This window comes from Littorina saxatilis, linkage group LG5 (genome assembly GCF_037325665.1).
Source record: "Littorina saxatilis isolate snail1 linkage group LG5, US_GU_Lsax_2.0, whole genome shotgun sequence".
In the NCBI taxonomy this organism is placed as follows: domain Eukaryota; kingdom Metazoa; phylum Mollusca; class Gastropoda; order Littorinimorpha; family Littorinidae; genus Littorina; species Littorina saxatilis.
In genome coordinates, this window is record NC_090249.1 from 8,387,243 (window position 1) to 8,401,984 (window position 14,742).

A 14,742-nucleotide genomic window follows, 5' to 3' on the forward strand; every position below is an offset into this window, starting at 1 on the left:
TTTCAGCGGAAGTGCAGAATGGAAAGCACATTTCGTTAAGTCGTCCGTAGCAACGCTGTCGTTGACGGCGGAAGAGAGAAGCGAACAAGTAACACTGGACACATTTTCGCCGTGTTCTCGAGGTAAGTAACCGACCGAGTTGTTTATCAATAATCATAGAATCCATTCTTTATGTTTTTTGCATCCTCTGTGTGCATTAGCATACGAATAGGCTAAAGGCATCTTTGCTGACTTTTGCCAAATTAAAATGCCATGTTTTCGGACATTTGCCATCACCAAGCACTGACCACTGGGACACTACCGTGGTAACTTTACCCGCCTTAGTTTCGATAGTCATTTATATTTCATTCTGTATTATATTGACGTCTGTCCATTCTGCTTGTTGTGTAGCAATTATGAGGTGTAAGCACAGGCGGAAGGTATCGTCCACTGGACGACTACTATCACAGAAAGACTACAGTAGTCGTCCAGTGGACGATACCTTCCGCCTGTGGTGTAAGTCAAATTAGAAAGGAACAAGCATTCTGGACTAAAATCTCCCAGGTATCTACATCAGACTCAGTAGGCTACATGCACGTCTGCCGACCGATTAACTTGCTTTATGCATTGTTTGTGGTCCAGATGACTGCAGTACCATAGTGCAAATACATCAACTCATAGAAGTGCAACATAGAGAAGGTGGAATAAACACCATTCATTGATGTAAGACACCTCCACAAAAAGGCTCATGCACTTTAGTGAGAATACAAACACTGAAACAGCAACTTGAAAACAACAAACAAACAATGAGGAAGATCACCACCGGAGCATACATATAGTTTCACAATGTTGTTCTTAGGCCAGGGGTTCCGTCATCGGCACATATTTTTTGTGATCCCTGACCCTGGCGGGTCAACTGTCTGATAGTTAGGAGCTCCTCTGACTTACACATTTTTTCCTATCCATGACATTTGAATCTATGCAAATTGTCAGTCCAGATCCAACTGAGACTTTGTCTGGAAACAGCTGATTTCACGGTTAACTCCAGTAGCTCTTAGAGTTCTGAATGAAGTGTTTGTTAGCAGTTCATATGATGTAATATAGAGTTCCAGTCATTCCAAAGAGTCCAGAAACTCTGTGTTTCTTTCTTTCTTTCTTTATTTGGTGTTTAACGTCGTTTTCAACCATTCAAGGTTATATCGCGACGGGGGAAGGGGGGAGATGGGATAGGGGAAAGGGGGGAGATGGGATAGAGCCACTTGTTAATTGTTTCTTGTTCACAAAAGCACTAATCAAAAAATTGCTCCAGGGGCTTGCAACGTAGTACAATATATTACCTTAATGGGAGCATGCAAGTTTCCAGTACAAAGGACCCAACATTTCTTACATACTGCTTGACTAAAATCTTTACAAACATTGACTATATTCTATACAAGAAACACTTAACAAGGGTAAAAGGAGAAACAGAACCTGTTAGTCGCCTCTTACGACATGCTGGTTAGCATCGGGTAAATTCTTTCTCATCCCAACCAATATGGGACTCCCCCTAACCCGCGGGGGGTTCTGTGTTTCTCCTTGCCAACCTATTAGTTAGTAGGTATCATACTTGAAGGTAGCCTCTTCTGTCACAGGTACGTGTCATTCCGGTTCAGAAACTCTTGTTTCTCTTACACTCTTGCCCATTTATACTAAAAACCTCACTTACTTCTTTCCACAGGCAGGTGAGCAGAGGCCTCCAAGATGTCGATAGCCATCGCCCAGGCCAGGCACATTTTTGGCCTGAAGCCGGGCATCACTGGCAACATATGTTACCATGATGAACAAACCATCGTGTACCCCGCTGGGGCCAACTGCATTCTGTACAACATTGACCAGAAGGCGCAGAAGTTCATTCCTGGATCAGAAAAAAGCGATGGCATGACAGCAATTGCTGTCAGCCCTAATCGTCGATATGTTGCCATCGCTGAAAAAGGGGAGAAACCTACCATCACCATCTATGATCTTCATTCGCTGAGAAAGAAAAAGGTATGTTTTAAATTTGAGCTTTGATTTTTTGTCTGAAACTGAAGCTCTTTTTCAGTCTGTATGTATCTATTTCTCCATGTCTCTCTCTCTGTCTCTTGTTCAAGTAATGTATGACCACATTTTTATGGAACATTTTTATTTTCTGGCTTCTGAGCATTGCTTGTCAGACTTTCAAATTCCAACAGTTTCATTTTGTTGTTTAGTATGACAGCTGCTATCTAAACTGCAACAAGTCGCGTAAGGCGAAAATACAATATTTAGTCAAGTAGCTGTCGAACTCACAGAATGAAACTGAACGCAATGCCATTTTACTCGTAGCATCGTCAGGCCACCGCTCATGGCAAAGGCAGTGAAATTGACAAGAAGAGCGGGGTAGTAGTTGCGCTAAGAAGGATAGCACGCTTTTCTGTACCTCTCTTTGTTTTAACTTTCTGAGCGTGTTTTTAATCCAAACATATCATATCTATATGTTTTTGGAATCAGGAACCGACAAGGAATAAGATGAAAGTGTTTTTAAATTGATTTGGACAATTTAATTTTGATAATAATTTTTATATATTTAATTTTCAGAGCTTGTTTTTAATCCGAATATAACATATTTATATGTTTTTGGAATCAGCAAATGATGGAGAATAAGATAAACGTAAATTTGGAGCGTTTTATAAATTTTTATTTTTTTTTTACAATTTTCCGATTTTTAATGACCAAAGTCATTAATTAATTTTTAAGCCACCAAGCTGAAATGCAATACCGAACCCCGGGCTTCGTCGAAGATTACTTGACCAAAATTTCAACCAATTTGGTTGAAAAATGAGGGCGTGACAGTGCCGCCTCAACTTTCACGAAAAGCCGGATATGACGTCATCAAAGACATTTATCAAAAAAATGAAAAAAACGTTCGGGGATTTCATACCCAGGAACTCTCATGTCAAATTTCATAAAGATCGGTCCAGTAGTTTAGTCTGAATCGCTCTACACACACACACAGACAGACAGACAGACACACACACACACACACACACACACACACACACACACACACACACATACACCACGACCCTCGTCTCGATTCCCCCTTCTACGTTAAAATATTTAGTCAAAACTTGACTAAATATAAAAAGTAAGCTAGACTCCTATGACCACATTTTCTTGATAACTCTATTTCGCCTCTTAGATTCTTTACTACAATTTTTGTTTCCCTTGTAGGTTCTGAGCTCCCCAGATGTGTCGACCGGAGAGTACGTCAGCCTGGCGTTCTCCCCTGACTCCAAGTACCTGGTGGCGCAGGGCGGCAAACCGGACTGGATGCTCCTCTACTGGACGTGGGAGAAGTCCAAGGTCATGGCCACCACCAGGACTTCCAACCCACAGAACCCAATGGGGGAGGTCTATCAGGTGAGTGTTGGTAGCTTAGGGAGGAAGAGGATTTGTATGTGTGTGTGTGTGTGTGTCTGTCTGTGAGATTATTAGACAGAAAGAAGGAAAGGTAGCTATGGAACAGGTGAGAATGCGAGTCTCCTCACAGTCTTCAAGTACAGACATTGAAATATATATGTTTTGTTTTTCTAAGTCATCTATCTATTCAGGTACAGTTGATAAAACCAGATTGTGTTGTTTCCTGATGGAATGCAGCAGAGCCTCATTCAGTGACAAGGCACAAACATTACATTCTGCCTAGCATAGCGATGTGTTCATTACAAAACAACCTCCATCGTGAAAAACTGCATGGCTTCTTTACTGTTCAAAATACCTTAATTAATCACTATGTTGATGAACTATCATTATTTATTCCTGTTTCCATTTAACATGTCAGAATGAGTACAGACATAAATTTATAATTTTGGATGATTAATGAGATGAGGATGGTTATAATGATGATGCTATGGATTTCCAATTTTGGTTTGAGATTAGGGTGGCCGAGTGGTAACGCACTTGCGCTCGGATGCGAGAGGTTGCGAGTTCGACTCTGGGTCAGGGCGTTAGCAATTTTCTCCCCCCTTTCCTAACCTAGGTGGTGGGTTCAAGTGCTAGTCTTTCGGATGAGACGAAAAACCGAGGTCCCTTCGTGTACACTATATTGGGGTGTGCACGTTAAAGATCCCACGATTGACAAAAGGGTCTTTCCTGGCAAAATTGTATAGGCATAGATACAAAAAGTCCACCAAAATACCCGTGTGACTTGGAATAATAGGCCGTGAAAAGTAGGATATGGGCCGAAATGGCTGCGATCTGCTGGTCGATGTGAATGCGTGATGTATTGTGTAAAAAATTCCATCTCACACGGCATAAATAGATCCCTGCGCCTTGAGTCCGAGTCTGGAGATACGCGCGCGATATAAGACTTCATATAACATGTAACATGTCTTTGTTTGTTTCCCAGGTGAGCTTCAACCCACAGGACAACACCCAGCTGTGTGTCATCGGCAACACTATCTTCCGTCACTTCCGCTATAGTGAAGGCAACCTCAAGCCTTTCAACTTCCAGAAGATGGAGCCTCAGAACTACCTCTGTCATGCCTGGGTGTCAGAAGAACGCATCGTCGTAGGCACTGATAACGGGCGTCTCTTGCTGTTTGAGGCTGGAGAGCTGAAGAACGAAATCAACCTGGCTAAAGATGACAAGTGAGTAGCTGTGTCTTCAAGTACCAAAAACAGAAAAGAAAAAATTGCGTGATGCGATATAAACACATTTAGTCAATCGTTGCGTCGGAAGCGAGAGGTTGCGAGTTCGACCCTGGGTCAGGGCGTTAGCAATTTTCTTCCCCCTTTCCTAGCCCAGGTGGTGGGTTCAAGTGCTATAAGTCTTTCGGATGAGACGAAAAACCGGGGTCCCTTCATGTACACTACATTGGGGTGTGCACGTTAAAGATCCCACGATTGACAAAAGGGTCTTTCCTGGCAAAAATGTATAGGCATAGATAAAAAATGTCCACCAAATACCCGTGTGACTTGGAATAATAGGCCGTGAAAAGTAAATATTCGCCGTAATGGCTTGAGATTTACTGGCCGATGTGAATGCGTGATATATTGTGTAAAAAAAATTCCATCTCACACGGCAGAAATTAATATGTAAAGCGCTTAGAGAACGTCAAGCGCTATATAAATCTCCCATATAAATAAATAAATAAATATAAAGATCAAAAACAAAACAAAAAACAGTCATCGACGAGGCTACCTTCAGCTGGTCTAGGCTAACCCGAAGACTGAGGCGGGTCAAGCTCATCTCTGCGAAGCACGCGACCGGCCAGTACTTACTGAACCTTTTTGCTTCCATTCTGAGCACATTTTTAGAGTAAAAATGACATATCTATATATTTTTGAATTCATGAAAAGATGCAGAATACAATGCGATCATTTTTTTACTCTGTAAGCGAAAATTCGATTTTAATGGCAAATTTAATGAGCAAACTAATTAACTAATTTTTAAGTTTCCAAGCTGAAATCAAAAATTTTAATAATAAATTTTCATTTGATTAATATACTTACCCAACTCACATATAGCAATTAACCCTAGTTCAGTGCTGGTAACGCTGTACGCGTCCCCTTGGTAACAAGGGAGACAACTCTAAAAAAAGTGACTAATACCCATACTGGTATCGAAGCCAGACCAATACTGAGTCTGTCTTCCGTATGCGCGCGCATACGCCGCGATTTGTATTCATTCTAAACGAAGCCCAACTCACTTCTTTTTTAGAAAAATATAACCCCCACAGCGGGGAGGCGGGAGGAAATAAACAATGTGAGTTGGGTAAGTATATTAATCAAATGAAAATTTATTATTAAAATGTTTGATTAAATTACATATCTTACCCAACTCACATATAGCAGATTGCTACTATAGGTGGAGGGTACTCACCAATTCAAGAATGAAGAACCTGCCCTGCAGCCACCAAAGAAGGCAAAGCAGAACTGCCATTCTGACAAATTCCAGCAACATCTCTCAGATAGAAGTTGATAAATACGTCTTCAGACCGCCAGTAAGCCGCCTCAAGAACCTCTGAGAGGCGACCTGAGCAAAGAACTGCTAAGGACGAAGACCAGGCTCTAGCCTCATGAGTCCTGGCTGCAGTAAGAGGCAAAATCACTCTGTTATCACCTGACTGTCTTTGCCACCAGATGTAAGCATGCCTAATGGTTGTGGAAACCCATTTGGTCAAAGTAACTCTCGAGATGTCTTTCCCCCGAACCGTGTTGAGGGATATAAAAAGCAGTTTCTGTGTTTCAGAGCGAATACGCGAAGTCTGAGACAGGTAGCTGCTGAGTGCTCTAACAGGACAGTTAAAAACATCAGGATCTCCAGGAGCAAGAATCTTGCTCAAGTGGGGAATGCGAATGAGAGGGGATGCTTGACCCGGCTTTTGGTTCTTAGCAAGAAAGTCCGGTCTAAACTTAAGAGAAAACGAGCCATCTTTTTCCCCGAGAGATATCCCTTGAAAGTCCCGATAACGCATGAACTTCGCTACCCCGCCTAGCGGTAGCAAGTAAAACCAAGAAAAGAGTTTTTCGCGTCACATTAGCCAAACTGGCTGAATGGAGAGGCTCAAACTCATCCGAAGAAAGAAACCGCAAAACCAAACACAGATCCCAAGCCGGGAGCTGTGCCTTGGAATGAGCTGTGTCAAGAGAAGCGCCCTTGATGACACTAGCAATAACCCCACTTAGGTTAATCTTGTGACCTAACTGTCTGAGCGTAGAGGAAATCGCAGATCTCCTAACCCGCAAAGAGGAGGGAGAACCTCCTTGATCTGCCAACCAGCTGACAAGTGATTGGCCACCTGCATAGACCTAGGCGAGAGAGAGTCAACACCGTTCTCCAAACACCATTTCGACCAAGCCGACCAGTGTGAGGAATACACCGAGTTGGTTGAATCCCTGTGGGCATGTTGCACCAAGTTCAGAGTTGAAGCTGAGGCCCCTGCACGGAGCAGAGAGACTCTGACAGAATCCACCCGTGAAGCTGTAGAACTCGTGGAATTTCGTGCGGTATGCCTGAGCGAGGCTGTAACAGATCGCCCCTTCTTACTGCAAGAGGAATTGGAGGACGCACCGCAAGGCGCAGTAGATCGGGATACCAATGCTGGCTGGGCCAAAGAGGAGCAACTAGAACCAACGCTGGCCTTTCTAAGTCTGCTTTTCTCACAACTTTGCCCAGAAGGCGAAAGGGAGGAAAGGCATAGGCCACCAGATACGACCAATCCATCTCGAGTGCGTTTACCCCCCATGCTTGAGGGTCCGGGAACGGAGACACGAAGAGAGGAAGCCTGGAAGAGAATCTTGTCGCGAACAAGTCGATGAAGGGCTTGTCCACCTGAGCCCAAAGGCGATTTAGAGCCTGGTGGGAAAGAGTCCACTCTGAGTGAAGGATCAATGTCCCCCCTGCTCAGGGCATCCGCCAACACATTGAGAGTGCCCTTCAGATATGTTGCCGACAGAAGAATGTGGTGTGTGCTGCACCATTATCAGTAAGCGACATGCGCTGTCTGACAGCACCTGAGAGCGAGTACCGCCCTGGCGGTTTATGTAAGCCGCTACAGTCATGTTGTCTGTATGTTACTTGACATGGCTGTTAGACAGAAGAGGCAGAAAAGTCCGAAGACCCAGAGCAACAGCCTCTAGTTCCAGTACATTTATGTGCCAAGAGGCCTGATTGACGTCCCAAGCACCTGACACCGTCTGTTCCGCCAGATGTGCTCCCCAGCCTGTCTGAGAGGCGTCCGTGAACAGATCGTTCCCCGGTAACGGGGGAGCAATGGGAACCCCCTGCGAAACCCAGGGAAGAAGCCACACACTTGTGGTACCAACTCCCCAACTCGATCTGGACATTCCAGCCTCGAGTTGTTTGGTCCCATTGTGCTTGCAGAGCTGCCTGAAAAGGCCTTTTATGTGAAATCAGTGGAGACAAGGCAGATGAGACACAGTTCACACAATTAACATACAAGCAAAAAATTAACAAAAGAGTCAATGCAAAGTGTTGCTGCAGTAGGCCACCGAAGTGACAATTATTTTATTAAATTCTGTAATTATTTTACCTTACCTATGTTTTTCAAGAATAGATAGTTAATTGCCCAACCTGTTAATTAATTTAGTTGGGGATTCTCATGGAATCCAACAATTGAATTTCATTATAAAATCTAGAGAGTCCATAAAGCTTTTGGGGCTGTTCCGCCATAACGTTGACAATTGAAACGTTAGTTTGATATTATTTAGATATATGTTTATGCCAGATGCCACAGTCGCCGGCTGCTCAGCCCAAAAACCGCTCAGGGCGAAAGGGAAGTAGTCTGGGACCTGGTGCAACTGTGGACTATAGCCTAAGTTTCGGTTCCAGACCAATCAATAATGGTACTGCACCGAAGCTCAAACGGTGGTGCCAGCACACCCTGGCAGCATGCAGAATAAAAATTGTCAGAATCAAAAGTGAATAGGAGCCAATAAGGGCATGTAATGTAATAAACCATGGATAGAATTATGGCATGGACAACCCATCGTTAGAGGCTAACTCATTCCAGTGACAGGAACTAAAAGTACAAGCAAATTTACGAATATATTCAGCAAGGTGACAATAATAGCTTGCAATATAATGACACCATGACAAGGATAAGAATCTAAATTTCCATTGCAATATGTAACAAAGGGGATAACTGGTAAACATAGGGATGGGTGGGAGGGAAAAGACGAAGAATAAGTCAACAGTAGAGACAGAGCAAAAATGGTGTTGTCTGTAGGTAGACAAAGAAGAAAGTGACCGAACGCGGTCAAGGGGAAAGCATCCACGCTAAGCTGGCTGGAACAATCTCTGGCATTGCCCAGCGATTGGTCCATGTGCTACTTATTAATATTCATGAGGTTACAGCGGAGGAATTCCGATTTCCCATAAATGTCCTTGTTACCCACAAGACTTTTTGTGCACTCTGCCAAGAGGAACCAGCGGAGCCATAGATTCCATCTGACCCAGTAGAGAGGACAACTCCCGAGCCGTGGAAAGGTTCTTTCCGTAAAGAGAACGAATCAAAGCCTGCAACTTGTCCACCCTTCTCTGAGAAGGGCAAACTGACCAATCCAAGGTGTCGAACTCCATCCCAAGGTAAGTGAAATGTTGGGACGGTTCCAACTCCGATTTCACTAGATTGACCGTGAAACCGACTTGCCATGCCAGACTGAGAACCCTCTGAGTGTGCGTTCTGCAAAGGTCCTGGTTCTGATGCAAAAGGATGAGACACCAGTTTGAAGTTACGAAAAGCAGCTGAACAAGAAGCTTGTTGACCCGCTTGAGCCAACCACGGCTTAGCAGACTCAGGTGCCTCGCTGTGTTGCGCTAACAACGGAACAGTAGAGGTCTGAGAACCCGACTGAGGACGAAACTTCGACAAGACTTTCGACATCTCGAATGCTACCGAAGGAGACTCACGGAACCGGAAAGAACATTTCGTATCTTTGGAACTGCGAAAATCTCCAAGAGCCGAAGGTGGTGGGACAACCTGAGCCTTAGACTCTACCACACCTTCTTCGAAATACTTTGAAGCCGTTTCCGCTGCAAGCGCCACCGCGCTTGCCAGCTTGTGCAGCAACCGGAACCCAGCGCCTTCCCCCAAAGCGGAAGCACCTTCGTCCGAACAGCCATCATGCACGTCCGTGCAATCCGGAAGCTGACCCCCTGCTTGACTATCATAGTCCAACTAAGAGCCAGCTTTACTGTCCTCTTCCTGCCCCCAGGGCGGAAGCGTTCAAGTTGCACACCCTGACCAATGTCTAATGTGACACGGCGGGGAGCACCAAACCTTCCGTTCGCTCTACAGGGTCCCTACCCCGCACTGACCGACCGACAGAACGGTTGGGGCCAGCCCAGGGATCAGAACTTTCGCCCCTAAGACTCATGTCAGGGGTTACTTTCTCCTGCAGACGCGCTACATTTTGGCCGGAGAACCCGGTTACTTGCGTAGCTGACATACCTTTTCTTTGAAGTGAACCACCGGAAGAAGGACCACCCCATGGAAGGAAGTGAAGGTCCTCCTCATCCTGTGAAGCATGGACGTCCGCTCGAGTGACCGTAGCGGAAGGAGAAGGGCGAACCTTGGCTAGAGAAGACACACCAGTCACCCCGGAAGGAAGGGCACGAAGTTCCGCTCTCGTGGATGAAAACTCCTCAGCCAACGACGAAACCTTTGAACTAAGCGAGAGTAGCAAAGAAGCTACGTCCGCGGAAGCTAAACCAGGAACCACAGAAGCGGAAGCCGCTTTAACAGGCTTAATCTCATGAGCGACATTTTCCAAGGACTTAGCCGGCAAAATGGAAGTAGCCGGTAAGTCAACCAATACATCAATACATTTCTTGGAAGAAGGTTCTAACACCGACACAACAGTCTGACCGGTTTGTTTAGCTTTTCTAGGCGTTTTCTTGGGAGGAGAGGACTCAGCAGCCACCTGTTTGGGAGCATGCCTCTTCTTGACATTATCAGCCATGACAAAAAAGACTCACGAAAAAAAATTCTGGAAAAATTTCACACGTCCAAATTATGGCCCAAAACGCCGTCAAAATTCAAGAAAAAACAAGGAACGATCTCACCTCAACATATCAGCGAAGTAAGACGACGAGTAGAAACCAAGAGGGAAGAAACCAAGTCCAAAAGACTAAGTAACCACGGCTGAAAACAGCCAGAGCGTACGAAATAGCGACCAACTTGACTGAGCGCTGAGTTTGGAATAAATACAAATGGCGGCGTATGCGCGCGCATACGGAAGACAGACTCAGTATTGGTCTGGCTTCGATACCAGTATGGGTATTGGTCACTCTTTTTTAGAGTTGTCTCCCTTGTTACCAAGGGGACGCGTACAGCGTTACCAGCACTGAACTAGGGTTAATTGCTATATATGTGAGTTGGGCAAGATATGTAATTTAATGCAATCCCATAGTCCGGACTTCGTCGAAGATTGCTTGACCAAAATGTGAATCAATTTGGTTGAAAAATGAGAGTGTGACAGTGCGGCCTCAATTTTCACTAAAAACTGGATATGACGTCATCAAAGATATTTATCGAAAAAATTAAAAATGAGTCTGAGGACATCATACCCAGGAACTCTCATGTGAAGTTTCATGAAATCGGTCCAGTAGTTTTTTCCGAATCGTTTTTTTTACATTTAGTCAAGTCAAAACTTTACTAAATGTAAAAAGAAACGGAAAAAAACCATTCATACCAAAAGTCACTCAGTCAGTCAGTGTAAAAAAAATAAAAGTTAAAATAAGTAGAATATGTTGACACAAATTAATGTTTTGTTTTGCTTTTCAGAAGCGAGGACTCTTCAGCATCGGGGTCGACACAAATCACAGCGATCGTTGCCTACTCCAAGGGGTTTGCATGTGCCTGTGGCCCTGGCACAGTCTACCTCTTTGAGAAGACTGACGACAAAGATTTCTTCAAAAAGGCCAGAGAAATCAAGGTATGATTTGCATTTATACAGAATACCCATATGCTTTAACCTTTTCAGTCTTCAGGAATGGTTGTGAACAACTATATAGGTACAGTAACATGACTGTCTTGTAAGCCTTTCACTGAATAGTGTGTAGTATTTTATTTTCACTGGTGACTTTTTGACTCCACTGGAAACAACAATATAAACGAAACTAGCAAACACAGAGAAACAATAAAAATTGTAAGCACACACACACACTGTGCTGTGCTTGCTTTTCAATACGAACATCTACCATGTCAACACACTAGTGGAAAAGTACTAACGCTGACACACTTTGGAACAAATGGACAGAATTGCAATCAGATAATTAGGAGGACTGCAACTTGTATTTACCTTAACAACAAGAACCATTGTGCTTGCTGTCAGATCCCCGCAGACCCCAGTAACAGCGCTGACCCTGCCAAGCCCCAGCAGCAGGTGATCAAGTGTCTGACGGTCAGCCCCTCCGAGGAGACACTGGTGGCCAGCACGGACCAGGCCCAGTTCTATTACCTTCAATTGTCTAGTGCCGACATTGGAAAGGTAAGTGGATTAGTTTGCTTGTGTCTTTGCAGGTTTTTGAGCAGTTATCATCTTATCGAGGTTGTGGGTTAATATTATACTGTGAGTGTTATTTGTATTTTTAAGATTGAGAGAGTGAGTGTTATTTTCCATTTTTGAGAGGGAGAGAGAGTGGATGTGGTTGCGTCTGTCTTTCTGTGTCTGTGCGTGCAGATGGATGGTGTGTGTATGGTTGGGTTGCCTATGTGGGTGAGAGTCCAGACAGTTTACCACAGAAAGACAGATAGGGGTTCTGTTCAAGCGATTCCCTCGTGTGAAAATGTGGGTTTGCCCAAGCATTTTACTCACAAGAAAAGCACTGTCAGTATGATGCATGAACAAATCTTTAAATATTGTTCTTTTCATTTTCCAGGGTGACCAGGCAACATTTGAAGTGCTGGCCCAGTCTTTCCATAATGGTCAGATTTTGGGGCTTGACGTGTGCATACGCAAACCTATCGTTGCCACCTGCTCCGTTGACCGCTCCGTGCGCATCTGGAATTATGAAACTTGGTAAGGATTTTGTTCCTCTGTGTCCACAATCCTGAATTAGCTACCTAGTACCTGTAAGGTTCTTGTGATAGCAATAAGTACATTCTTTTTGACACTGCCGCCTGCTACCTAAGAAGAAGAGAACAGTGAATAGAGGTGAAGTGTGTAGAACACAGCCATGTACATTCAGGTATCAGATTCCAAACTATATCTACATATAGTATAGGTTCCAGAGTTTACCGAAGATGTTTAAAACCATTTTTCATTTCACTTTGCTTTGTCTGCTAACAGGTTAGTGAGAGAGAGGGTGTGCCTTTTGGCATTCTGTCTATTAACAAGTTAGAAACAGGAGCTACCTTTTGAAATGCCTTGTAATTGTAGACAATTGTTTTCTCCACAGCAATCTGGAGCTGTACAAAGTGTTTGCCGAGGAAGCGTACAGCATCGCCCTGCATCCTTCAGGTCTCTACATCCTGGTCGGCTTTAGCGACAAGCTCCGCCTCATGAACCTCCTCATCGACGACATCCGTACTTTCAAGGAGTTCACTGTCCGTGGGTGCAAAGAGGTGTGCATTCTTTGTGTTCAGGATTTGGTGCCAAACTGCAGTTGATGTATCACATAGTATTCATAGAGTATTATCGGTGCTAGAAGTACAGTTTTTATGTTCCTTTGAACCCCACATTTCTATTTGATGTGGCTGCAAAATGTTGCATGGATTAAGAGTTTCTTAACATAAAATGTTTTCAAAACGTGAAATGTATTGTTACAGAAGAAAGCTGCAGTTGAATTAGGTTGGTAAACAATGTTGTTTCTTTGTTTCTTTTATTTGACCTCAACCAATGTTTTTCTCGTCAGTGCGCATTCAGCAACGGAGGTCACCTGTTTGCCGCTGTACATGGCAATGTTATCCAAATCTACTCCACCACAACTTTTGAGTGCGTCATAAACCTCAAAGGTCACAACGGCAAGGTCAGATCTATTGTCTGGAGTGCCGACGACAGCAAGATCGTCTCCTGTGGTATGGACGGAGCTGTGTACGAGTGGGATTCCTTCACTGGAAAACGTATTGGTGAGAGTGTTCTGAAGTCTTGCAGCTACACTGGGGTTGCTGTTACTCCAGATGGAAAGACGACTTTTGCTGCCGGCTCTGACAAGACCTTGAAGGAGATTGCTGATTCACAGGTATGACTGATGTAACAAGTTTTGAACGTGTATGGGAAGGCTTATTCTGTTATGTACCTCTCAAATGTCAGCAAGTGTTGTTCCGAGTCCTGATTTCTTTCTTTCTTTCTTTATTTGGTGTTTAACGTCGTTTTCAACCGTTCCCTTACTGGGAGAATGCAAGTTTCCAGTACAAAGGACTTAATATTTCTTACATACTGCTTGACTAAAATCTTTACAAACATTGACTATATTCTATACAAGAAACACTTAACAAGGGTAAAAGGAGAAACAGAATCCGTTAGTCGCCTCTTACGACATGCTGGGGAGCATCGGGTAAATTCTTCCCCCTAACCCGCGGGGGGTCCTGATCTCTTAATTTGAGGATGAGATTTAAAGATAGTGTTTCAGTAAAATATTTTTTTTCTCTTTCAAATCAACCCAGTGGATGAAATAAAGCCCATTCAAACTGAACGACACAGAAAACTAAACTCCAACAAAAACTGTTCAAGCCAATGGCACAACACTATTCATGCAAGTGTTTCATATCCCAAAAATATCATTTTCGTCTCTTGCCACTTACTGCTACAGGATTTTAAAGTTTCTAGGATCATTGGATATTATAACCATCCAGTGCTATTTTCACAGATATTGCGTGAAGTGCCAGCAGGTGACATGACACTGACAAACGTGGCACTGTCACACTCCGGGCGGATGCTGTTTGCGGGCACAGCAAGGGGAACAATGTGGTCCGTCAAGTTTCCCCTCACCATTCCTGGAGAGTGGCAGGAACATCAGGGTCACGGAGCTGCAATCACTAAGGTAAAGATTACAGAGATTGTATTTGTTCCGTTTAGATGTGCATCATTTGGAGAGAGAAAATGTGAGGCGGGCAGGGTGGCAGTTCTGGTTTCAGTGGGGTGGGGATGGGGATGGGGAAGGAAACATAAAAGGAATATAAAAAGACAAGAACAAAATTCAGCAAAAAAACAGAAGAGTAGGCAGTGTGATCTTTTTCACAAATGGATTAAAATATTTGGCACATTTTCATTTTTTATTTATAGAGTTTGAACAGA

The 14,742-nt window shown here is 43.9% G+C and overlaps 1 protein-coding gene across 1 annotated transcript in view; it reads left to right on the forward strand.

Moving 5' to 3' along the window:
• The first annotated feature begins 13 nt into the window (after positions 1-13).
• The window catches only part of LOC138966228 (cilia- and flagella-associated protein 57-like), a 56,486-nt gene continuing 41,757 nt past the window's right edge, over positions 14-14,742 (forward strand). The window contains exons 1-10 of the mRNA XM_070338369.1: positions 14-122; positions 1,697-2,004; positions 3,211-3,399; positions 4,385-4,626; positions 11,289-11,439; positions 11,839-11,994; positions 12,386-12,525; positions 12,905-13,070; positions 13,361-13,687; positions 14,315-14,488. Coding sequence (XP_070194470.1) covers positions 1,720-2,004; positions 3,211-3,399; positions 4,385-4,626; positions 11,289-11,439; positions 11,839-11,994; positions 12,386-12,525; positions 12,905-13,070; positions 13,361-13,687; positions 14,315-14,488 — 1,830 coding nt within the window. The 5' untranslated portion in view covers positions 14-122; positions 1,697-1,719. The remainder of the gene's footprint in view (positions 123-1,696; positions 2,005-3,210; positions 3,400-4,384; positions 4,627-11,288; positions 11,440-11,838; positions 11,995-12,385; positions 12,526-12,904; positions 13,071-13,360; positions 13,688-14,314; positions 14,489-14,742) is intronic.